The sequence below is a fragment of the Stegostoma tigrinum genome, chromosome 8, assembly GCF_030684315.1.
Source record: "Stegostoma tigrinum isolate sSteTig4 chromosome 8, sSteTig4.hap1, whole genome shotgun sequence".
In the NCBI taxonomy this organism is placed as follows: Eukaryota; Metazoa; Chordata; class Chondrichthyes; order Orectolobiformes; family Stegostomatidae; genus Stegostoma; species Stegostoma tigrinum.
Window position 1 is genome coordinate 81,972,845 of NC_081361.1, and position 24,655 is coordinate 81,997,499.

Below are 24,655 nucleotides of genomic sequence, written 5' to 3' on the forward strand. Positions count from 1 at the left end.
GAAGAGGCTTGTTTACCTGTAAACAAGTAGAGAGAAGCAAGATGTAACATGAGAGCAGGAAGGTTAGCACCTGGGACAAGGGACAACAGTCTCTTGCTTCTTCCATTTTGACCTGGATCAAATGCTGGAGGCCATGAGGAAGAGGAGGGGGATCTTATTCCCAGAGGGAAGCAGGAGGAGACAAGATTGTAATGCAGCTGTGGTGCCTCTCTGTTCACCACCACCTTCCTCTCCCTCTAATTCCACCTCTCCTCTCACCTACTGCTCTTCCTCAAACAAGACATTCCCTTCCTGAGGCTTACTGTCCCCATGTTCTACAAGTCCCGGGAGGGCCATGTTGTAGGCAACTCAGAAGGGCATCACAAGGACAGGGACACTTGCACAAGGGTTTTTGAGTGTTCCACCTGACCAGTGCCAGGCAATCAAATTGCATCCTCAGAAACTGTGCGACCTGCTCAATGGCTGTCATGCTCAGCAGGTGGCACTGGTTGCATCCCCTCTGAGGGATCAGTAGCCATTTCTGAAATGATGATCTGAAGCAGCGTAGGTGTTTGAAGGATGAAGGATTCATGGCAAGTGCTAAGAAAACAAGCACACTCATAGAGGAAGCTTTTATCAGTGCAGTTTAGATGAATGTCGAGTGAGTAGGAGCCCTTCCTGTTGACTGGCAAGTTGCTGAGTCCTTGTAATTCACAAACTGATAATGCCTTGCACTTGAAAAAATACAGCAATAGCAGCATAACCCAAAGCCTTTTGTCCCTGACAGACCATGTGTGTTTGAAATGAAAGCACGTTTATAAGGTGGTTTTCATGACCAATGAGATACAATGATGTGCTAATTGTTGTTCACAGCTAATCATTGGAAAGAGCCAGAAATGAAGAGGTTCAAGACTCAATTGACATTAATTGTCATTTGGAGGGAATGGCAAACAGTGCCCTGATATGCGGGGTCTTTAGCAATGAGGACACAGTTAAATATGACTATCTGTCTAAAGAGATGCAATCTGCTGCGGATTGGATTGCAGCCATCTCCAGGTAGCTTTGTTTCCACTGGTTGACCCTAAGTGAGGATATAGCCTCTTTTTGCCTTCCTGCCTCTCTTTCCCTCCATTGACTCCTCTTATGTTGAGTTATACCCTTCGTGCGAAAGGTGCTTAACATGATTGCCAAGATGTGCAAAATTTAACAATAGTGCCCCAATGGCCATTCTATAACCCAGATTCTTCAGGATGATAGGTAAGTCTCCCACAAAAATGCAAAGAAGCTTTTTCATAATGTTTTAAGCAGCTAACCAATAGAATTATAGGTGAACTGTTGGTGAGAGGCAGTAGGAGATCAAGCCATTTGGATGGTTGGACTTTAAATTAATGAAACAATTAGCAGCTTGCTGCTGCAGCGTCATACCAGGTTAGAATTGCTAACTCTGTTTTCTTTCCACATGGATGCTGCCAGACCTGCTGAGTTTCTCCAGCATTATCTGCATTTGTTTCAGATTTTCACCATCTGCAACATTTTGCTTTTCTCTTGGCATGGCTTGCTGGATTCAGGTCACTCAACAGCAACAAAGTCAGTTTGGGTCCATCTCTGTTGGGTGGAGGGAACAAAGAAGGCTGGGAAGAGACAGGTGAGGTAAATCCAGAGCAGTGAATGTAATATGATAGAATTCATCCTGCAGTTTGAGAGGAAGAAGCTTGAATCAGACGTAATGGTATTACAATTGAGTAAAAGTAACTGCGTAGACATGAGGGAGGAACTGGATAGAGTTGATTGAAAGAAGAACATAGAAATGATGGAGCTGTATGGCAGGAGTTTCAGAAGGGTAATTTGGGAGTCACCGCAGAGATTCAACCCAAGGAGGATGAAACTTACTAAGGGGTGGATGAGGCAATCTTGGCTGACAAGGGAGGTCAAGGCAGCATAAAAGCAAAAGAGAAAGCACATGCAATGTGGTGAAGATGATTGAAATCCACATGATTAGGATCATGTATTGGGATTTTAAAACCAGCAAAGGGTAACTAAAAGAACAACACAGAGTGGGTGGGTTGGTGGAGAAGATGAATTAAGCTAGCTAGTAACATAAAGAGGAGAGATTTTTAGAAAAATAAAAGGTAATAGAGAGGCAAGAATGGACATTGACTCATAGAATCCATACAGGATGGAAGGAGGTCATGTGGCCCACATCAATGCTCCAAAGGGCACCCCACCCAGATCTACCCCTCAATCCTATCCCTGTAACCCTGCATTTCCCATGGCTAATCCATCTAAACCTGCATATCTTTGGTCTGTGGAAGGAAACTGGAACACTCGGAGGACACCCACGTAGACACAGGGAAAATGTGCAAACTCCATGCTGTCATCCATGGTTGGAATAGAACTCAGGTCTCTGGCACTGCGAGACAGCAGCGCTAACCACTGAGCCACTGTACCATCACGTCAAATAGAGGATTGGGCCATTGGCAAATGAGGCAGGGTAAGTCCTAATGAGGAACAAAGAAATGGTGGAGGAATTGAATAGGTACTTTGTATCAGTTTTCACTGTGGAAGACACCAGTAGCAAACTAGTACTTCAAGACAGTCAGGGAGCAGAGGTTAGTGTGTTAGACTTCTTGGAGGAGATAACAAGCTAGGTAGATAAAGGACAGCCTGTGGATGTGATTTTGAAAAGGTGCCACACAGGAGGTTGCTAAATAAGAGAAGAATCCATGGTGTTAGGGGCAAGGTACTGGCATGAATAGATGATTAGTTGACTGGCAGAAGGCAAAAAGTGGGGATAGAGTGATCTTTTCAGGATGGAAGCTGGTAACCAGTGGAGTTCCACAGCGGTCTGTATTGGGACCATAACTACTCATGTTATACACAAACAATCTGGATGGAAGAACAGAGGGTATTGTTGCTAAGTTTGCAGAAGACACAATGGCAGGTGGAAGGACAGATAGTCTTGAGGAAACAGTGAGGCTTGGTCAGGCAAGGAGATTGGACAAATAAGTGGCAGATGGAATACAGTGTAAGGTTATTCACTTTGGTGGGAAGAATAGAAACATAGATTATTTTCTATATTGAGAGAGACTTCAGAAATCTGAAACATAAAGGAACTTGGGAGCCCTACTTGAGGATTCTGTTAAGATTAACATTTAGGTTCAAGCTGGCAGTTAGGAAGGCAAATGCAATTTCAAGAAGGCTAGAATAGAAGAGCAGAGGTGTACTTTTGAGGCTGTATAAGGCACTGGTCAGATTACTTTTGGAAAGCTGTGAGCAGTTCTGGGCCCTGTATCTAAGAAAGGATGTGCTAGCATCAGAAAGAGTTCCGAAGAGGTTTATAAGAATGCTCCTGAGGAATGAAGGTCTTGTCATATGAGGAGTGGTCAAAGACTCTGGGTTTGTTGTCAACAGAGTTTAGAAGGATGAGAGAAGACCAGTTGAAACTTATAGAATACTGAGGGGCCTGAATAGAGTGGATGTGGAGAAGATGATTCCATTAGTAGATGAGATTCAGACCCGAGGGCACAACATCAGAGTGAAGCAACAATCGTTCAGAAATGAGATGAGGAGGAATTTCTTTAGCCAGAGGGTGATGAATCTGTGAAACTCGTTGCTGCAGAGCAATGGCCTAGTGATATTAGCTCTGGACTGTTAATCCAGAGACCAAGGTCACATTCTGAGTTTGAATCCTGCCACGGCAGATGGAGAAATTTTAATTCTGGAATTAAGAATCCAACGATGCCCATGAATCCATTGTCAATTGTCGGGAAAACCCATTTGGTTCATGAAGGCCCTTGAGGGAAGGAAACTGCCATCCTTACCTGGTCTGGCTTACATGTGACTCCAGACCCACAGCAATGTGGTTGACTCTGAACTGCCCTCTGGGCAATTAGGGATGGGCAATAATGCTGCCTGGCCAGCGGCGCCCTCAGCACATTAATGGAAAATAAATCATTGACTGCATTTAAAACAGGTAGATATATTCTTGATTGGCAAGAACACCAAGAGTTTCGGGCAGAAGGCAGGCAAGAGAAAAATGTTAGTCATGCTTGAATGACAGGATCCAATGAGCCAACTGGTCTGTTCTATATCTTATGGTCATATGATTTCATATATTGTTCATGTGCTATCCAAAGGAATGCTGATGATATATCTGGCTTTGCTTTATCCACAAAAATAATTTTCCCCCCATTAGCGTTTTAAAAATCAACAACAGTTGGTTGACAAGTAGTACTGAAAGGAATGTCAATGCTGGTGCTCCATTCACAAACTAGTGAGTTATTTTCTTTTGGGTCTCACCTACATAATAGGATCCTGATTTAGTTAGATTCATGAAGTATTCCCTGGGCTAGTTTATTACTTCAACCTTCTTTTAAAGCATTAGCCATCATGCTGACTACATGATTGATAAGCAACAGTAATTCTATTGTTTAGATTGAATTCACCTTCTGGGTTTCTGTCGGAAGGAAGGAGTTAAAATGTGCCAAGTTGAAGAATTAATTTTATTTATTCAATCAATTTTGTTAGTCATCTTGTCTTGCAAACATTATTTATATATTAATCAACATCAATTTTTACAGTTCGATAACTTTCCTGTTTCACCTTTTTGAGAAAGTTCTTGATTGACTTCTTCTTGTCAGACTGTAGATTCATTTTGTAGAATTATGAACAGGCACCCACTGGAGCATCTGGAGATAACAGTTATCTCAAAATGTTTAAATAAAGATGAGATTTTAGTGTTTGAATCTCTCACAAAAGCAATTGCAGTGCTCAGAACTTTTAAATAAAACTTTAGAAGCAAATTACAGAGTAATTATTTCAAATATATTTCAATTTCTGATGATTTTAAATTTCAATTTGAAGATACTAACATCTGAGCGGAAAGTTTGTTCTGAGTTTAGATCACTGGTGTTTAAGAGCTGGCAAATTTGTACATGAACAGAGTTAACTTCTATAAATAATTTTACAGTCTTTCAAATAAGAAACTATGCTAATACAGGTATTTTGTTTTACCATTAGAACATACTCACATTAAATCCACGAGTGAAGACTTGTGCATCTCTGCGGTCGACAGCAACTACAAAGATTGACAAAACTCATTGGAAGCGCAATGCCAGTAAAAGTTGCTCAGTAAGTACAGCTTTGAAAAGTCAATTGAATGTTTTGGACCTGTTAACTTGCTATCTTGAATCAAAGGCAATGTATTTGTACATTTTTATTCAAGGGATATATGGTATAAAAAAGCATATTGAAAATGATTTGCAATTTAATCTATAAATTTATAACTATTACATAAATGGGATTAGATTCTTGAATTCACTTGACTACCTAATTCTTTCTGTATTGAAATTTATGGAGGGATAGGAATAAAAATGCCACAGATTAATAACAAGGTAAATAATTGGCTATTGTTAGTACTTACACTAATAGTCAAACAACTATTGATTCTATCTACTCAGTGTAAAAACTGTGGCTTTTGAACAATATAGCTGAATGTTATGAACCACCCAGTGGTGAGAAAGCAGGCAGATATGGAGTGCCTGCCACTAGCTCACCCATCACTATGATTTTTTTGAGCAGTGGGTTGGGGACACCCTTCAGCACATCATTGACGTCCAACATATCTAAATATCAGGTTCCATGGTTGAAGTCCACCTCCCTCAATCAATTTGCAGCACCAATGGTCCTTTTGTATTCCCTGTGTGCAGACCTACTGGCCCCCGATGAACTGCCAGCTCTATCAGCTGGGGATCCCTTCTGGAGATGGATGAACATTAGGTTGATTAAACAGTCTTTGGCTAGGTTTTATCTAGTCTACTTTTAACATTTTTTTTTGTAAAAATTAAGTTTATTATCAACATGTTTTAGACGATATGTTAGTTTTAAGAACTAATGTTTAACTGTCGTAAATAGGTTAAAAATCAATTGAAACATTGAAGCGTTGGAGTCAAGTTGCTTCGAAAAGGATTAACATTGAGAAAGGGAAGGCTGAATTGTATGGCTTTTGGCCAAGTCTGAGTCATATTGCAGTTTTTTTGGAGGGTTTCTTGCAGTAAGGCCTGGTGAGTTTTCTCATTGCCTCTTTCCAAACCATTTGCCACTGACCTAATCCCGATGGTGTCTCTCATATCCAATTATAGCCCTGTTTACCATACACCCTTCCCAGAACAGCTCATCCCTCAATGGATATCGCAGAATTCACTGCAATCCCTTGCGCTCATACCACTTTTAAAAGCCTGTTGTGAACCTCAACAAGCAAGTTTTGTCTGGACCCTCCCTGCAATGTTCTTGACATTTGTCATGGACATGGCAGACAGTGGGACATTGACCCCAAATGCCAGGAAGGGACATGGAGGTCCTTCTGGATGGAGCGGGGTGGGGGGTGGTAGCTGGATGCAGAATTGGGATGTCCTCTTTCCCCAGAATTAGCAGTGGAGGCTATGATGCTAAACTATATCAATCTGGGGCAAGATTGCCACTGGTTCAGTGTGCTGTCAGCCATCTGGAGGAATGCCAGCGACATAGGAAGAAAGTGAATGAGCTTTTACACGCTGCCAGTGTAAAGGCCGCCATCTGCTCTGACAGCTCTACATCTCTGATACTGTTTCCATCTCTCAGCAAGACTCATGCCCGAACATAAAATGAAGATCTGCATGCTGGTGATCTGAAAACAGAAACAAAAGTTTCTGGAAAAGCTTGACAGGTTTGGCAGAATCTGTTAAGAGGAAACAATGTTAATGTTTTGAGATCAGTGACCCTTCTTCAGAACAAAGGTTTGGCAGAACAGGGACTTCTGTTAATATACTACAGGCATTAATGGCAGAAGAAGCCTCTGAAAATCATTGATAGCATTGCACCATTAAAAGTAGAATGAAAGAAACCCACAAACAGTATTTATTTGATACAACTAAGAAAGATTTACTAGTTGAGAAATTCAACAACAATTTGGTTAAACTAACTTTTTTATAAATACTGAAATTGTGGCAGTCATTCGGCGTTTGGGAACAGTCTCAGTAGTCCTGGGGATATTGGACCGGAGAGCAGAAACTGAGTTACCCAAGATATGAGCAGTCATTGAGGCAGTCTAAGCTGGAGAGATTTTGGAGGGAATTCTGAAACCAGATCTTTGAAAGTGAAAAATCGGAATGCCTTCGAAAGGAGAGAACTTTTTAATGAGATTTGGTGACCCATAGTCCCACTAATATCTGAGTACAATCTATCTTGACCACGTTAGCACTTTACAGTATAGTCTGTGTGGTGTTTGACCAGTTTATCTGCCAGCAATATTTATATTTTTTTGATTCTGATTTGGAGGATATATATTTATATAAAACATAGCTGATTGTTACACTGTTCTAAGCTTTTATGTTAAAGCTTACCTTGTTTGTCAAAGCCATGGAATCTTGTCACATTATTTTTCTAACAAACACTTTGTCTACTTTAAATTAGAAACAACATACTGCTCCTTAACCAGATCGCAACAAAAATTTGTTAGCCATGTTGAGGTGTTAGGAAGTCAAACTAAGCATATAATCCCAAACTTTAAACCAAATAACCTTATAAACTATGAAGCAAAGTAAATTACCCAGAAATGGTAATATTTGATCTTCTGTTCTAACATTATTTTGCTTGATTTGAAACTTCCCTTATTTCAACGCAGTACTTTTCTCTTAATGATAAAGTCTGTATATTAAACTGCATTAATCTTTAATTGGACATTACTGCTCTCCGAGAGAAAAATACATAGCCCAGCATTTGTCATCAAAATAACCGAGATTCTTTCAGCACTCATTGTTACTACTAGGGAAGGTGTAAAACGATTTCCTGTGATCTTATTCCACTTTTTCTTTCTCCCTTTCTTTTGCTCTCAATTCTATCTTTCTTATCCCTATTCTCATCTTTTTTAACCTACTTTTAGCTGATGTTTGGCGCGTGATATAATGTTAAATTAAATATTCTAATTTACATGTTCTGGATTAGACACAGCATGGATCTGTGAATCTTTAATCTGATTAAGGTAAAGAATTAATCCTCCTAAAAAAGGTCCAGATACCCTGCGAAGGACATTGCATAGAAAAGGATTTATAGGGCAGGTATGTTCCAGTGTTACTATCACTGAACAATTAATCCAGAGACCCAGATAATGTTGTAGGGATCTAGACTGGAATCCCATTGTGGCAGATGGTGGAATTTGAACTCAATTCAAAAAAGAGCCTGGAATGAAGAGTCTAATGATGACCATGAAACCATTGTTAGGGAAGTGTGGGGTTGGGAAAACCCAACTGATCCACTCTGATGAAGGGTCTAGGCCCGAAACATCAGCTTTTGTGCTCCTGAGATGCTGCCTGGCCTGCTGTCTTCAGCCAGCCTCACATTTTATTATCTTGGATTCTCCAGCATCTGCAGTTCCCATTATCACTGATTCACAAAGGAAACTTCTATGCTTGCCTAGCCAGTGATATACATACCCATGATTTTTTTTGAAAATGTTTGTAATTCCCACTGCAAGTGTACATAGAAACCTGTGGATGCTCGCCTTTGATCACACAATCTGGGCTCTTGTTTTACTGGTCAACCATTTAAATTGTCTATCTCATACCCATCACATTAATTGGCTAATATAATTTATATAGTAGTAACCTTAGAAATTGGGAAACATATTCATTTCTGTAGTACATCTTATTCAATCACATTGGAATTAATATTAAAATAGGATGGATTTAAATTCCTCTTATAGACTTGTTTCAATATTGACATCAAATCCCAACCTTTCTAGATCAGTCATTAATCTGTTCTGTTGTGTAGAGATTGTTGACTGTATTAAAATTGTGCAGATAGGAACTGATTATTTTGTGTTGAGCAGAATGTGTAGAAGAAAGCAAATCACATGGCACCTGGAAGTTCAGTGTCCAATTTTGAGTTACTTCAGTTTTTGAACTTTAACGTGATCTGCATTAGATTATCTTCGGCAATTGGTATCAAATATGCTGACAGAAAGCTCATTTATATTTAGACCCGCCAAATTGCCAATCTGAATTTCAAGGACATCATCAGCAAAGCTTCTAGTAAACTAGAGACAAATATGCAGAGTTCAACTAGATTCAGATATGTGATGAGGCAAGTTTGATTAGAGAGCTTAAGGTGAAGAAATCCCCAGGGACCATTGACAATAATATGATGGAATTCACCCTGCGGATTGGGGGGAGAAGATGGACTGAGGTGTAATGGTATTACAATTGGGTAAATGTAGCTACAAGACATAAGGGAGTAGCTGGATAGAGTTGATTGAAAGGAGAGTCTATCAGGGAAGATGATGGAGGAGTGATGGCTGGGGTTTCCAAGAGTAATACAAGAAGACCTGCAGAAATTTATTCCAAAGAAGAAGAAATAGATCAAAAGGAGGATGAGTCAACTGTGGCTGGCAACCAAAGTCATGGAAGCATAAAAACAAAAGAAAAAGCGTATAATGTGGTGAAAAATAGTGGGAAGCCAGAGGGTTGGGAAGCCTTTTAAAAACCAGCAGAGTATAACTGCAAAGACAATAAGAGGGGAGAAGATGAAATATGAGGGTAAGCTACCTGGAAATATAAAAGAAGATTGCCAGAGTTTTGTTTAGATATCTAAACAGTAAGAGAGGAAAGAGTCAATATTGAACCATTGGAAAATGAGGCTAGAGAATTAGTAATGGGCAACAAAGAAATAAAAGTAACTGCAAAGACATGAGGGAGGAACTAAATTGGTACTTTGCATCAGTTTTCAGAATAATAGACACTAGCTGCATGCCAGGCCTTTGAGGGTCAGGAGGCAGAGGTGAGTATAGTGGCCATCACTGAGGAAAACATGCTGAGGAAGCCAAAAGCACTGAGGGTGGATAAACCACCTGGACCAGATGGACTACAGCCCTTGTACTCTGTAGAAGATAGCTGAGGAGATTGTAGAGGCATTGGTGATAATCTTTCAGGAATCACTAGGGTAAGACTGAGTGCCAGAGGACTGGGAAAATGGCTAATGTAACACCACTGTTTACGGAGAAATGGAGGCAGATGACAGGAAGCTATAATCTGGCTATCCAGACATCAGTCACTAGTAGGATTTTGTAGTCCACTTCTAAAAAATGAGATTTCTGAGTACTTGGAAGTGCGTGGTACAATAGGGTGGATGAAGGGTCTAGGCCCGAAACGTCAGCTTTTGTGCTCCTGAGATGCTGCCTGGCCTGCTGTGTTCATCCAGCCTCACATTTTGTTATCATGGTACAATAGGGCTGGGTTCGCACGCTTTGTCAAGGAGAGGTCATGCCTCTGGAATTCTTGTGGAGGTAATGAGCAAGTTAGACAAGGGAGAGCCAGTAGATATGATCTGTTTGGATTTTCAGAAGGCCTTTGACAAGTTCCCACACAGGACCCTACTGAGAAGAAGATAAGAGCCCATAGTGTAAAGGCCAAGATGCTTGCATGGATAGAGGATTGACTGATAGGCAGAAAGTAGAGGGTGGGGATAAAGGGTTTTTTTTCAGGATGGCAGCTGGTAGCCAGGGGAGCTCCACAGGGGTGAATGTTAGGACCACAACTATTCACTTTATACATTAGTAATCTGGATGAAGGAAATGAGGGCATTGTTGCTAAGTTTGCAGATGACACAAAGACAGGTGGAGAGATAGATAGTGTTGAGGAAGTGGAAAGGATGCAGAAGGACTTGGACAGTCTAGGAGAATGGACAACCAAGTGGCAGATGGCATGCGATGTGGGAAAATATGAAGCTATGCACTTTGGTAGGAAATATGGAAGCATAAATGATTTTCTAAATGGGGAAAGGCTTTGGAAATCTGAAGCACAGTTCAGGATTCTCGTAAGATTAACATTCAGGTTGTTGGCGGTTAGGAAGGCCAATGCAGTGTTAGCATTTGTTTCAAGGGGACTAGAATACAAGATCAGGGATGTTCTGTTGAGGCTATATATGGCTCTAGATAGATGGTGTTTTGAATATTGTGAGCAGTTTTGGACCCCTTACACGATAGGTGTTGGAGTTAGTCAGCTGGTCAGCTTAGGTGAGGGGAATATAGCGATGTTGGGATGGGTAAGTGGGAGAAGTGGGGGTTGAAGATCAGGGGAACATAGCCATGTTGGGAAGTGTAAATGGGAATAATCAGAAGTTGGCAGGTGATCAGCTAGTGAGGGAAGTAGTTATGTTCATGATGTCAACTTAACTTCTAGGTCATAATTTAAAATGTGGCCATGTTTGATGTCAGTTCTGGTGGTTCCTGGAGATGGACAATTAAGAAGGACCTTCAGAAGCCCTGTTTAATTAGCATCAGTCAGCTGACCAGAAGGAAAGGTAGGAGGTCAGATAGAAATGTTTCAACCAACCTCTGGCCAGCAGCTCCACCGCAGAAACATTTTTGCCACTGAGGCATGTTGGAAATTGCAAGGGCATCTCAAAAATTGAACAGGTTTTTAAAAATGAGCAACTATGCAAGGCCACAGCTATCAGACCATCATTGTTAATGCCTGGTAACAGTGCTTAATTATGCGCAAATGGTGGGCATTAATGGATGATACACATGACTCTCAATAATTAGATATAGAGTAAAACTATGGTAGATGGGTGAGGATGTATACACTAGTAGTGTGAACTCTGTAAGTAAATACAAAAAAGTGGAACTATTATAACCAGCTCCAAAGGTGGCATGCAGCTGTGACTGTGGCCATCATATCTCAATGAGTTGAAGCTAGGATGGTTGAGTGGAGATGCCGATGCTCCCCTCTCCTCTACCACTCTTTGCACCCTTCCCCAAACTTTACACTTAGCCTCGCCTCTTAACTCATTTCAGTGGGAACAGAAAGATCCCACCTGTTACATCATCAGCGGTGGGAGTGCTTATTTGCAATTGTTACATCAAAGGAATTTAAGAGGTTGCTTGTGGCTCAGTGATAGTGTACCCACCTCTGGATTAGGAGACCTGGGTTCAAGTCCTACGTGCCCCAGAGGTCTGTAATAACTCTTTGAACAGGTTAATTAGGAAAATAGGTTAAATAAAATAAAGCCACCAAAAAAAACGTAATTGTAGAAAGTTCTTGTGGTGTGATGGTACTATCCCTACCTCTGGATTAGGAGATCCATGTTCAAGACCTATCTGCTCCAGAAGTGTGCAGTAACATTACTGTACAGGTTGACTGGAAACTATATTAAAGTTATAACAGCAAGCAATACCTCTAGGCATTAATTATATTATAAGCCTTAGCTCTGAACTACAAACAAGGAGAAAATTCATAGATTTTTAATATTACCTGTCTTATGGTATATTACATTTCTTATGATATTGTACATGGAGAATCAAGACCAAATGAGGTCAATTGGATATTGGGTTATTCAGACCATGGCGCACAGAATTAATTTAGTCTCCTTTTAAACAAATTTATTATGTCTTAATTTGCATACTTTCACCCTTATATTTATAATGTGAACTGCCTATGTAGATGCTCTAACTCCTATGGCACCTCCACCAAAACAGGATGTCATCAAGGCATATGTTAAGTTTACGCAGACAATCTCCATTAGAAATCTGGGCACAGGATCTATTTCAAGGAAACATGCAAATGCAAAGATGTGCTTGTGTGTGTTTTTTTAACATACAGATATAAGTGCTAAGGGGCTAGAGGGGGGAAAATGTTAGGATGATCTTAGGTGCACCACAGATTTGGACAAGTTGCTGTGCTTTTATATAATTTTAAATCTAATTAAATTAAATCAGTGTTAAAATGCAGAAAAGAAGACAACTGGCAGGGTGATGAGAGGTCCCAGTGATAATTTATCACATTATTGGCATTCTGAAATGACATGCAATCTGTGATCTAAAATAGAACTCAAATCAAAACTTTATTTTGCATCATTTTAAGAATTGACTTACATATCTGCCAGTAAGATTTGAATTAATTGCATAGTTTCAGCATGCAATCTAAATAGCTTATTTTAAATTAATTTTAAACTAGTTCTGCAAAAAGATATTTTTTATAATTTAAAAAAATCCAACTGGAGAATGCATTGAAGTTTTCCAGCCTCCGGCTGTAGTAATCCTTTGAAAGCAGCAGCAATTAGATTATTTGAACCATTTCTATTTCCTGCCAGGAAAATAGTGTTATTTTTCATCTGCACACTTCTGAAGATCTGTCACGAATATGCAATTTAATTGCATTGATATGGAAAATGATTGTAGTATTCTAAAAAATTTGTTTGTCACAGTTCTTCCGAGAAAAACTGTAAAGCATTAAAAATGGCATTTTTTATTAAAAATACTGTAGAAAATTCACAAAGAACCCCCAGGTAACAATTCAGTTCATTCTCAGCAGACCAAATAGTCAGAAGGAATTGCAGTTCGAACAGGTAGTTTGCAGGTCCTTTTGGTATGAAATGTAACTCAGTCGAGTAACAGGACATAGTAAATGAAATTATTGCTGATTATGTCTAAATCATTTGCTTACCAATGATATAATGGATGGCTTCCAATTGACATCCATCTTTGATATATCAAATTCATTTCATAAATGGTGAACTAATGAGTTAGAAAGTTGTTCATGAGTGGGGGGTACTCTGCATCTTATGCTTCTTTATTGTTGAATGCAAATAATACATGGTGCATGAATAAAACAAATGTTTTATTCATTAGCTATGCATTTTTATGTAGCCTTAATGAGGGCCATTAAAAATGCAGAAGGTTCATTTATACTCATTAGGTTCTGTGGGCTGCATATAGTAAAAGAGAAATATTTAAGACTGGAATAGACTGCTTGGGTCAGCCATAGAGCTATGTTTCCTGAATCAGGCTGGAGTAGAGGTGAGTGACCAGGAAACATGACAGCAGTGCGATGTCAGCAGTGGCTGACACACCTGTATTTCCTTTAATCACAGTTTTTGTGAAGGATGCACTCCAAACCAGTCCAATTTACATCATTAAGGGCTTGTTAAAAACCCATCCCCAAAAAGATTTTGGATTTTGTTGGACGTGGCTGGCTTTCAGCAGTTGCCCCCTGGGGACCAGTAGAAAGCAGCAGACACCATGTGGGGAATGCGCCATAGAGGCCAGAAATGTTTAAAAAGGTGGGTAAAGTTACTGCAGCCCACCACAGCCCTGGATGGGGGTGAGAAATCAGTTTGAAGAACTTGGACAATTTAGGGAATGCCACATGGGCATTGAAGCTGGTTGGATCCACAGGATGTTTGCAGCTGGCAATGGGTGCTACACTCTCAGAAGGCAAAACTATTGGGTGACGAGGGCATAGTGGCCCTCACAGAAAGGGGCAGATCTCTGGGACAAATAAGCTGTGACCTCTCACTTTTCTGTCATTCAGTGGAATATTTTGGCACAAGCTATTCCCCATAGGACAAGCAACAGCCTCTGTGTCGGCCGTCGTGCATGTCTGACTCAGTTGTCTCTTCATCTAATCTATCTCGATTCCTGCCATCACTGACTGTAGAACCCTGGAAAATTTACAGCATGTCAAGAGGCATACAAATCTTTGTGTCTGCGTTGCCTGTGAGAGTGAGAAAAACTAGCTGCCTACTCTAATCCGACCTTCCAGCAGCTGATTTGCAGCCTTGTGGATTACACCACTTCAGGTGCAGATCCGTATCATCATAACATAAACAGACCCTTCAGTCCAACCAATCCATACTGACCATTATCCCAAACTAAACTAGGCCCCCTGCCTGCGCTTGGTCCACATCACTCCAAACGTTTCTTATTCATGTATTTATCCAAATGTATTTTAAACATTGTAACTGCACCCACCGTTTCCTCCAGAAATCATTCCACACATGAACCACTCTATGTAAAACTGTTACCCCTCAAGTCCTTTTTAAATCTTGCCCCTCTCACCTGAAAAATATGCCTGTTAGTCTTGAAATCCCCCACCTTAGGGAAAAGACACTTGCCATTCACATTATCTATGCCCTCATGATTTTAAAAACCTCTACAAGGTAACCTCACAACTTCTATGCTCCCGTGAAAGAAATCCCAGCCTATCCAGCCTCCCCTTAAAACGCAAACATTCCATTCCTGGCAACATCCTGATAAATCTTTTCTGAACCCTCTCCAGCTTATAATATACTTCCTATGACAGTGCGGCCAGAACCAGACACAGCACTCCAGAAGACGCCTCACCAACATCTTGTACAAGCTCAACATGATGTCCCAAATCCTATACTCAAACGTCAGAGCAATGAAGGCAAGCATGCTAAAAGCCTTCTTAGCCACCCAGTCTACATGTGACGCAAACTTCTAATAATTATATACCTGAACCCCTAGGTCACTCTGTTCTTCAACATTACCCGAGGCCTTATAATGGTTTAAAAAGTCCTGCCTTATTTGTTTACCAAAATGCAGTACTTTGAATTTATCCAATTTAAACTCCATCTACCACTCCTAAGCCCATTGACCCAATTGATCAAGGTCTCTTTATAATCATAGATAACCTTCTCCACTGTCCACTATACCACTAATTTTGGTGTTATATGCAGAATTACTACAAACATTCAGCACAGGAACAAGACCTTTGGCTCTCCAAGCCTGTGCTGACACATTTTGCCCTTCCATATTAAAACTGTCTTCGCTTACAGGATCCATATCCCTCGTTTCCCTTTCTATTTATGTATTCATCCTAGTGCTTCTTGAAAGCTGCAATTTTGTCTGCTTCCACCACCTCCTCTAGCAGCACATTCCAGGCACTCACCTTTGTGTGAAAAATGCCCTCGTACATTTCCTTTAAACTAACCCCCTCGCACCTTGAACCTACGTAATTGACTCATCCGCCCTGGGAAAAAGCCTCATACTTTACACTTTATCCATGTCATTCACAATTTTATAAATGTCTACCAGATCACTCCTCAACTTCCTGAGTTCCAGTGAAAATAAACCCAGTCTATCCAACCTTTCTTCAGAGCTGAAATCCCCCATACCAGGCAACCTCAGGTAAACCTTTTCTGTACCCTCTCCAAAGCATCCATGTCCTTCTGATAGTGTGGTGATCATAACTGTACTCAATATTCCAAGTGTGGCCTAATAAAAGTTCTTCAAAGCTACAGCATAACTTATCTATCCTTTATTCTCAAAGCCCCTTCCAATGAAAGCAATCATACCATCGGCCCTTTTTACTACCTTATCTACCTGCGCTGCCATCTTCAGTGATCTGTTGACCTGAACCTCCAAATCTTTCTGCATATCAATGCACCTAAGGGTTCTGCAGTTCACTGAATAAATTCCAACCATAATTGACATTCCAAAATGCATCACCTCATATTTGTCCGGATTAATTTCCAACTGCTGCTTTTTTGCCCATGTCTCCAAATGATCAATATCCTTCTGTATCCTCTGACAATCCTCCTCACTCTCTGCAACTCCACCAATCTTTGTATCATCTACAAACTTATTGGCTACATTTTCTCCAAATCATTTATGGATATCACAGGCAGCATGCCTTCTATATCCTAATCTAAAATATTTACATAAATGAGACACAACATCCAGAAATCTATTAAATTGAATGATTGATGTTTCTGCCCCCATCATGGAACTGGGCAGTGAATCCCAGTTCCCCACCATCCTTTGGATGAGCAAGTTCCCTTCCACATGCCCCCTCTAATCCCTCTAATCAAGTACCTTAATTTTGTGTGCCCTCGATCCAAGTCCCGCCCTTATCCTCTCCCAATACACTCCAGCTCTCCATCATAATTTACCTCTCGCCAATAGGAGCAAACTTTTTCTGCTATCTGGGTCTTTCATACTTTTTTTACATCTCAATAACTTCAGCCCTTGGTCTCCTTTTTTCGAAAGATAAAAACCCTAACCTCTACAATCTTTCCTTATACCTCCAATATTCAAGCCAGGCCAACATTCTTGTAAAATGTCCTCTGTGTTCCCTCCAAAGGAATCATCTCCTTCTGGTTATGCCTTGACCAGAATGGTGCACACAACCTCAGCTATATCCTCACCCGGGTTCTATATGGAGTTACTCAGTCAGGAAAGCTGGCATTCTGTCAGTAAGGGTTCACCCCCATAAAAATCTGAAATGTAATCAATATCCTACCAGAGGTGGGTTTCCCATTCCAGAAACAGACCCAGCTCCTGTTTCCTTTCTTCATCCTCACCCCTCCCCACACAGTTCAAATAACTTGCATTCTGCCTCTTATAGCCAAAGTTGACTTTTGGTTCGAGAAAATGTTGAGTTTAGTGATGTTGTGAACTTCTGCTATGTTCGTTCTTTGCCTCTTTGCTCCACTAGGATCTTCTCTGGGTACATTTGCTGCCATTAACACCTATGTTTTCCACTATATATGCTTACTTATATTAAGTACTGAAGGATTAGTGATAAATAAGTATCCAGCAGAGGCACATGCTTGAGAAATGGGAACTGAATTTTGTGTTCTTTTTGCCTAAGTGTCAGTGTTTTAGAAGGATTTCCATTACAAGACCTAATGAATATTTTCAATGTATCTTACCAAACTTGCTTCATTAATTAGCCACCTAGTCCCACGACAGCATTTAGGACAAATTTTGGCCCTCTGTTACCATTTACCTTTCCCAGAACAGTTAGTCACTCAGCAAAAGTCCCAGAATTCACAACAACTCTTGCATCTGCAAAATTTTAAAAGACCATTGTGCACTCAGTATTAAATAAATATCATAGCTACAAGAGCATGTCAGAGGCTGAGAAGTCTGCAGCGGGTATCTCACCTGCTTACTCTGCAAAGCCTATGCACCATCCACAAGGCACAAGTCAGAATTGTGTTAAAATGCTCTTCACTTGCCTGGATGAGTTCCAACAGCACTCAAGATGCCTTACGCCACCCAGGGTAAAGCAACCTGCTTGGCTTGTACCTTAACTACCAGCTGAGGCACCACCACTTCCAACACTGACAGACAATAGCAACAATGCAGGCCAGCTACAAGAAACACTGCAGTAACTCAACAAGTTTCCTTCAACACCATCTTTAAAACCTGTGAGCTCCATAACCTTGGAGGACAAGGTCTACAGAAGCAAAGGATTATTACCATCTGTAAGCCCTTCTCCAATGACTGAATATCCTGACTTTTAACCATTTTGCCTTTCCTTCACCATTGCTGGGTCAAAATCCCAGAGCTTCCATTTAAAAGCACTGTAGGATTGACAAACTGCAGTGATCCGAGAAAATGGATCACTATCATCTTTTCAAAGTCTATTAGCGATGAGTTGGGCCACTTTCACAAAAAAAGACTGAATCAAAAATGGCGTGGATAAGTTGGACCAAAGGGTTTATTTCCATACTGTGCATCTCCCTGATTCTATAACTCTATATTACACACAGAATTGGCATCAAGCACGATATTCTTATTGAAACTTTACCCTCACTTAAAAAGACTGTTTATTTTCTTTTTTATCCAAGCATAACGAGGACACAACAGGCAAATTCATCATGCTAGCCTTGCATTGTTTTGATTATGAAACTCTCATTTGTTTTTCAAATCATCCCATGGTCACCCCATTTAATATCTCGATAAGCAGCATTAGCCCCTGAACATTTTGAGGTTGCTGTTTGTTACACTCTGGCAGATAGTCAATTTCCATATGTCTACCATTAATAGCCTGGGAGTCGAGCTTTAGAATTCCCTCTCTAAACCTTTTTGAACTCACTAGCCCTCTTTCCTGCTTTAAGACATTCCTTTAAATATACCTCTTTGACTAAATTGATGAGAGATTTTAATTTATCCTTTAATTAACCTGGTTTCAAATTTGGTCAGAAAGCAACACATGAAGCATCATCGGACGTTTTGCTACATTTAAAGACGCTGCGTTAAGTGCAACCAGCTGCTTCATTTTGGTTGCATGGCCTCAAAATGTGATGAAGCTGCACCATTTATATCGACGTGAAGATGTCAAGTATGGTTACGTGGCAAGTTGAAGTGTGTTGCACTGTATTGTTATAGCCACCTAAACAAGCCTCCACAGTCCACAGCTGAAACAGGTGTTAGATCACTTACTTGCACATGTCAAGACAGGTGTACATCATTCTTTAAAAATTAGTTTGCCATAAATGCAGCATTTGCTAATCTAGTTGTGGTCCGTAAACCTTGGTGAGATACAACCTTATCAATGGTCCTTAAAAGGGTCATCATCAGCTTCCACCAACAGGTTAAGCTCAAAAAAATGTACTGACTTGAATGTTGTATCAGGAATAGCAGCACTGTTGCTCCTAGCTCCATTGGAGACCACACTCTTCCGAGCAGATTCTCTGAAAGCCTATATGCTCGCTCCTTCCAGTGAAACAATGGCCCAAAACTGGAATACTTTTCACTAGTAAGTAGAGAAGGAATAGCCCATGACTCACCCATGTTCATGAAGTGAGGGCCCAGTAAAAGGCTGATGTGAGTGGAGAATGATTTCTCATTCGTCTGCAAAGGTTTTACCTAGTTCCCTGCCAGCAAGTGAGAACCAATTTCTGTTCAGCTATTTGTTTGGTGTTGTACTTTTGCCTGATTCTCAGAGCATGTTTTGTGTTTAAGACATAACTACATTGTGAGCCTGTAGTGCACTACAAACGCAATATTTTCTTTTCTGACACTTAACAATGACATAGCATCTTGTTAAGTTGGGTTCCTTCCTGAATATAACATGTTCATTGGGAAACTTCATCAGCTTTCCATGGCATTTAGATTGAGATTAAAGGTTTCTCTAATGATGAAATGTGGAGAACAAAGACTAATTTTAAATTCATGATGAACAGGAATGGTTATGAATTGAGCAAACAACTTCAGCAATCTTCTGGTCTTGATGGGTCATAATAAGTAAACTTTAAAATGTTATGCTGCTGTGGAGACAGTTATGATTGGGTTTTGAATCTGTGAAAACTATTCTGGAAACAAGGTATCATGTGGGAAGTAAAAAAAATCATTTTTGGAATCAGCCTTTGCTCTTTCAATTTTGTTTTTACTGAGGCACGATAGAAAAGTGTAATAATACAAGATGCTTGTCAGTTGACTGAAGATGAAAGCTTATGAGCACAGCTTGCAACTAATTTTAACTTCAATTTTGTTTTATATCTAACTGGTCACAATAATCTGGAAATGTAGTAAAAACTGACAAAAGCTTAAAAATAACTGGCAAGGGTGAATAATATTTCTCCAGTGCTTAAACAAATAGCTTTTGCAATTTAAGCTGTAAATATACCTAACAATCTATTAGCAATGTTTGAGAAACTAACTGCATAGTGACAGTAAATCTTGAAGGGCAAAGGGCAGGGTTAGAGAGACAACATTAAACGTGCAAGAAACGACAGCAAATCATGAACACAGCCTAGTCCATCATGCAAACCAGCCTTCCGTCCATTGACTCCATCTATTCTTCCTGCTGCCTTGGGAAAGCAGCCAATATAATCAAAGACTCTTCCTGCCCCAGTTATACTGTCTTCCACTCTCATCCATTTGGATATAAAATTTGGATGTAGGATATAAAAGTTTAAATACACATTCAAGTATATTCAAGAGCAGCTTCTTTCCCACTATTATCAGGCTTTTGAGCAGACTTCTCAAATATTAATTCTGATCTCTCTCTCTCTCTCTGCACCTTCTCTGTGGCTATAACATTCTATTCTGCACTGTGTTCGGCTACCTTGATGGTACAGTATGATCTGCCTCTGTAACGTGCAAAACAACACTTTTCACTGTAACTCATTAATTGTGCCAACAATAAATCAATAAATCAATTATTGCCATTTATGTCACAGCTTCTGAAAACTTGATCTCCAAAAAATCTTGAACTTTAATATGAAAAAACAAATCACATTCTGGCAGATTTGAAGGACTTTTCAATTCACATGTCTTAGATTTTGTTTTTTACCTTTATTCAATAAAGGAAAATATTGTGACATTTGGATTGTGAATAACTGTGAATTGCAGTTCCTTATAAATGCTTTTAAATAGGAAAAAACATTGCAATGCTGTTGAGATGCAAAGAAATAAAATTGATACAGCAATATTAGAATCTGAGGGCAGAACCTTGGTCAAAGGGGACAGTTAACAGCAACGCCTGAAAAAGAAGGAAAATGAGCAGTAACCCTAAAACCTTTTCTTTATTCCTTTACAGAATATAATCATCACTGAGTGGGCCAGCATTTGTTGTCCATCCCAAGCTGGTCTTGATATGTAGTCATGACCTGCCTGCTTGAACCACTGCAGTGTGTTTAGGGTGTAAGTAGAACCTTGATGCTGTGAGGGAGAGGGTTCTATGATTTTGACCTGGTGACACTAGGGTTTAGACACAACTGTGGAGACACAGTTGTTGAATGGTTGATATGTGAGATCTGTGAGCTTACCATGAATCCTCAGATGTGTTGCAGTGAGCCTGCAGAACTGACCATGACCCTTTCCTTCAACCTGCAGTGGCACAGGCTCCCTGACTTTGACAGCCACATGTTGCCAAATGACCATGTTAAAGGCCCTTGAATTGATAGCAGATGCCAGCCTTGACTTACTTGGCCTGACTGATGTCGACCCCCAATTGACTTTGAGACGTGGCCGTCTGTTTGAAACACTTGCAGTATGGTTGCCACATACTGGCACGTGCTGTCGGTGAGAGATTGATGTAGCATTGCGACACGCAGCAACATGTCCACCTACTAGGCTGATCACTGCCAAAAGCTCTAACAAGCCGCCTGGTGCTGGCTTTGGATGAGAGGGCAGAGCGGGAAAGTGCTGAGAAGGTCAGTGAGGAATCTTGAGATTCACCCTAGTCCACCACATCAGGTAAGTGCCTGTCTCTGTGTATTAACTGTAACAGCAGCAGCATTACAATGATAGGTGCTAGTGCAGCATTGAAGTACAAACCATGTTGCAAAAGAGTTGGCAATGTGCCATGTGTGGTGACGCTGGTATGTGCCCAATATCAGCTTCAGTGGACAGGATAATGCGGGATAATAAAGTGTGAATCTGGATGAACACAGCAGGCCAAGCAGCATCTCAGGAGCACAAAAACTGATGTTTCGGGCCTAGACCCTTCATCAGAGAGGGGGATGGGGTGAGGGTTCTGGAATCAATAGGGAGAGAGGGGGAGGCGGACCGAAGATGGAGAGAAAAGAAGATAGGTGGAGAGGAGAGTATAGGTGGGGAGGTAGGGAGGGGATAGGTCAGTCCAGGGAAGACGGACAGGTCAAGGAGGTGGGATGTTGTTAGTAGGTAGGAAATGGAGGTGCGGCTTGAGGTGGGAGGTAGGGATGGGTGAGAGGAAGAACAAGTTAGGGAGGCAGAGACAGGCTGGGCTGGTTTTGGGATGCAGTGGGGGGAGGGGAAGGGCTGGGCTGGTTGTGTGGTGCAGTGGGGGGAGGGGACGAACTGGGCTGGTTTTGGGATGCGGTGGGAGAAGGGGAGATTTTGAAGCTGGTGAAGTCCACATTGATACCATTGGACTGCAGGGTTCCCAAGCGGAATATGAGTTGCTGTTCCTGCAACCTTTGGGTGGTATCATTGTGGCACTGCAGGAGGTCCATGATGGACATGTCATCTAAAGAATGGGAGGGGGAGTTGAAATGGTTCACGACTGGGAGGTGCAGTTGTTTATTGCAAACCGAGCGGAGGTGTTCTGCAAAGCGGTCCCCAAGCCTCCGCTTGGTTTCCCCAATGCAGAGGAGGCCACACCGGGTACAATGGATACAGTATACCACATTGGCAGATGTGCAGGTGAACCTCTGCTTAATATGGAAAGTCATCTTGGGGCCTGGGATAGGGGTGAGGGAGGAGGTGTGGGGGCACGTGTAGCATTTCCTGCGGTTGCAGGGGAAGGTGCCGGGTGTAGTGCAGTTGGAGGGGAGTGTGGAGCAAACAAGGGAGTCATGGAGAGAGTGGTCTCTCTGGAAAGCAGACAAGGGTGGGGATGGAAAAATGTCTTGGGTGGTGGGGTCGGATTGTAGATGGCAGAAGTGTCGGACGATAATGCGTTGTATCCGGAGGTTGGTGGGGTGGTGTGTGAGAACGAGGGGGATCCTATTTGGGCGGTTGTGGCAGGGGTGGGGTGTGACCGATGTGTTGCAGCAACCCGGCACCTTCCCCTACAACCGCAGGAAGTGTTACACTTGCCCCCACACTTCCTCCCACACCCCCATCCCAGGCCCCAAGATGACTTTCCATATTAAGCAGAGGTTCACCTGCACATCTGCCAATGTGGTATACTGTATCCATAGTACCCAGTGTGGCTTTCTCTACATTGGGGAAACCAAGCGGAGGCTTGGGGACCTCTTTGCAGAACACCTCCTCTCGGTTCGCAATAAACAACTGCACCTCCCAGTCACGAACCATTTCAACTCTCCCTCCCATTCTTTAGATGACATGTCCATCAAGGGCCTCTTGCAGTCCCATAATGATGCCACCCGAAGGTTGTAGGAACAGCAACTCATATTCCACTTGGGAACCCTGCAGCCCAATGGTATCAATGTGGACTTCACCAGCTTCAAAATCTTCTCTTGCCCCACCGCATCCCAAAGCCAGCCCAGTTCGTCCCCTCCCCCCCCTGCATCACACAACCAGCCCAGCCGTTCCCCTCCCCACACTGCATCCCAAAACCAGCCCAGCATGTCTCTGCCTCCCTAACCTGTTCTTCCTCCCCACCCATCCCTTCCTCCCACCTCAAGCCGCACCTCCATTTCCTACCTACTAACCTCATCCCACCTCCTTGACCTGTCCATCTTCCCTGGACTGACCTATCCCCTCCCTACCTCCCCACCTATACTCTCTCCACCTATCTTCTTTTCTCTCCATCTTCGGTCCGCCTCCCCTACTCTCCCTATTTATTCCAGAACCCTCAGCCCATCCCCCTCTCTGATGAAGCGTCTAGGCCCGAAATGTCAGCTTTTGTGCTCCTGAGATGCTGCTTGGCCTGCTGTGTTCATCCAGATTCATACTTTATTATCTTGGATTCCGCAGCATCTGCAGTTGCCATTATCACAGGAAAATGCGGGAACTTGCTGCTATGGAGTTTAGCCTGAGGTATTAATGATTGCTGTCAAGCTGGATGCCCAGAGGAATAAACAGTAACCTCGAATTACCAGGTACTTTCATGTCAGGAACTGTCAGTGTCTCATTTATATCTGATTGGTGGGCGAATGGGAAACTACATATTAATAAGGTGAGATTAGGTACCAATGGCATGCTTTTGTGTGAAAATTGATGCAAATAGACCCCTTGCCACCCACTAGCAAGTTTCCCATCTCACCCTGCAAAACATGGTTGGAGAATTGGACATCTTCCCCTTATTGTACAAAATCTCATTTCCACTGATATCCCTAATTTTCTAACTGACACCGTAGCCCCGGGGTCTGGGAAGATTGTGCCTGTATTGCCCCTTCTTAAAGCACACAAATATAAATATAAATCAAACTTAAAGGTATAAGAAAACAGAAACTCAACCTTTCTGGCAGCACCTGTGAGAGAGGGAAAAGCAGTCATTGGAGTTTCTCAAACACTTTCTGTTTGTATTTCAAATCATCGGCATCAGTATTGTTGCTTTTATTATCCTTAAAGATACATATGTTTTGGCCCACTTTAAGACCTAAGTTTCCAAATTATAAGAACAAATAATTAACCCTTATTGCCATGTGGAATCAGAGAAAAGCAAACAAACTGTATAAGTTGCTGGAAGCATGGAGCAGACATTTTAAAGCACTT

General features: G+C 41.5%; 1 protein-coding gene across 5 annotated transcripts in view; it reads left to right on the forward strand.

Annotated features, from left to right (window-relative positions):
* Positions 1 to 24,655, forward strand: part of dpyda.1 (dihydropyrimidine dehydrogenase a, tandem duplicate 1) — an 837,290-nt gene that overhangs the window by 218,518 nt on the left and 594,117 nt on the right. For all 5 annotated transcript variants that reach the window (XM_059648043.1, XM_059648046.1, XM_059648045.1 and 2 more), the window contains one exon: positions 4,999 to 5,109. In XM_059648043.1, the coding sequence (XP_059504026.1) occupies positions 4,999 to 5,109 (111 nt within the window). The remainder of the gene's footprint in view (positions 1 to 4,998; positions 5,110 to 24,655) is intronic.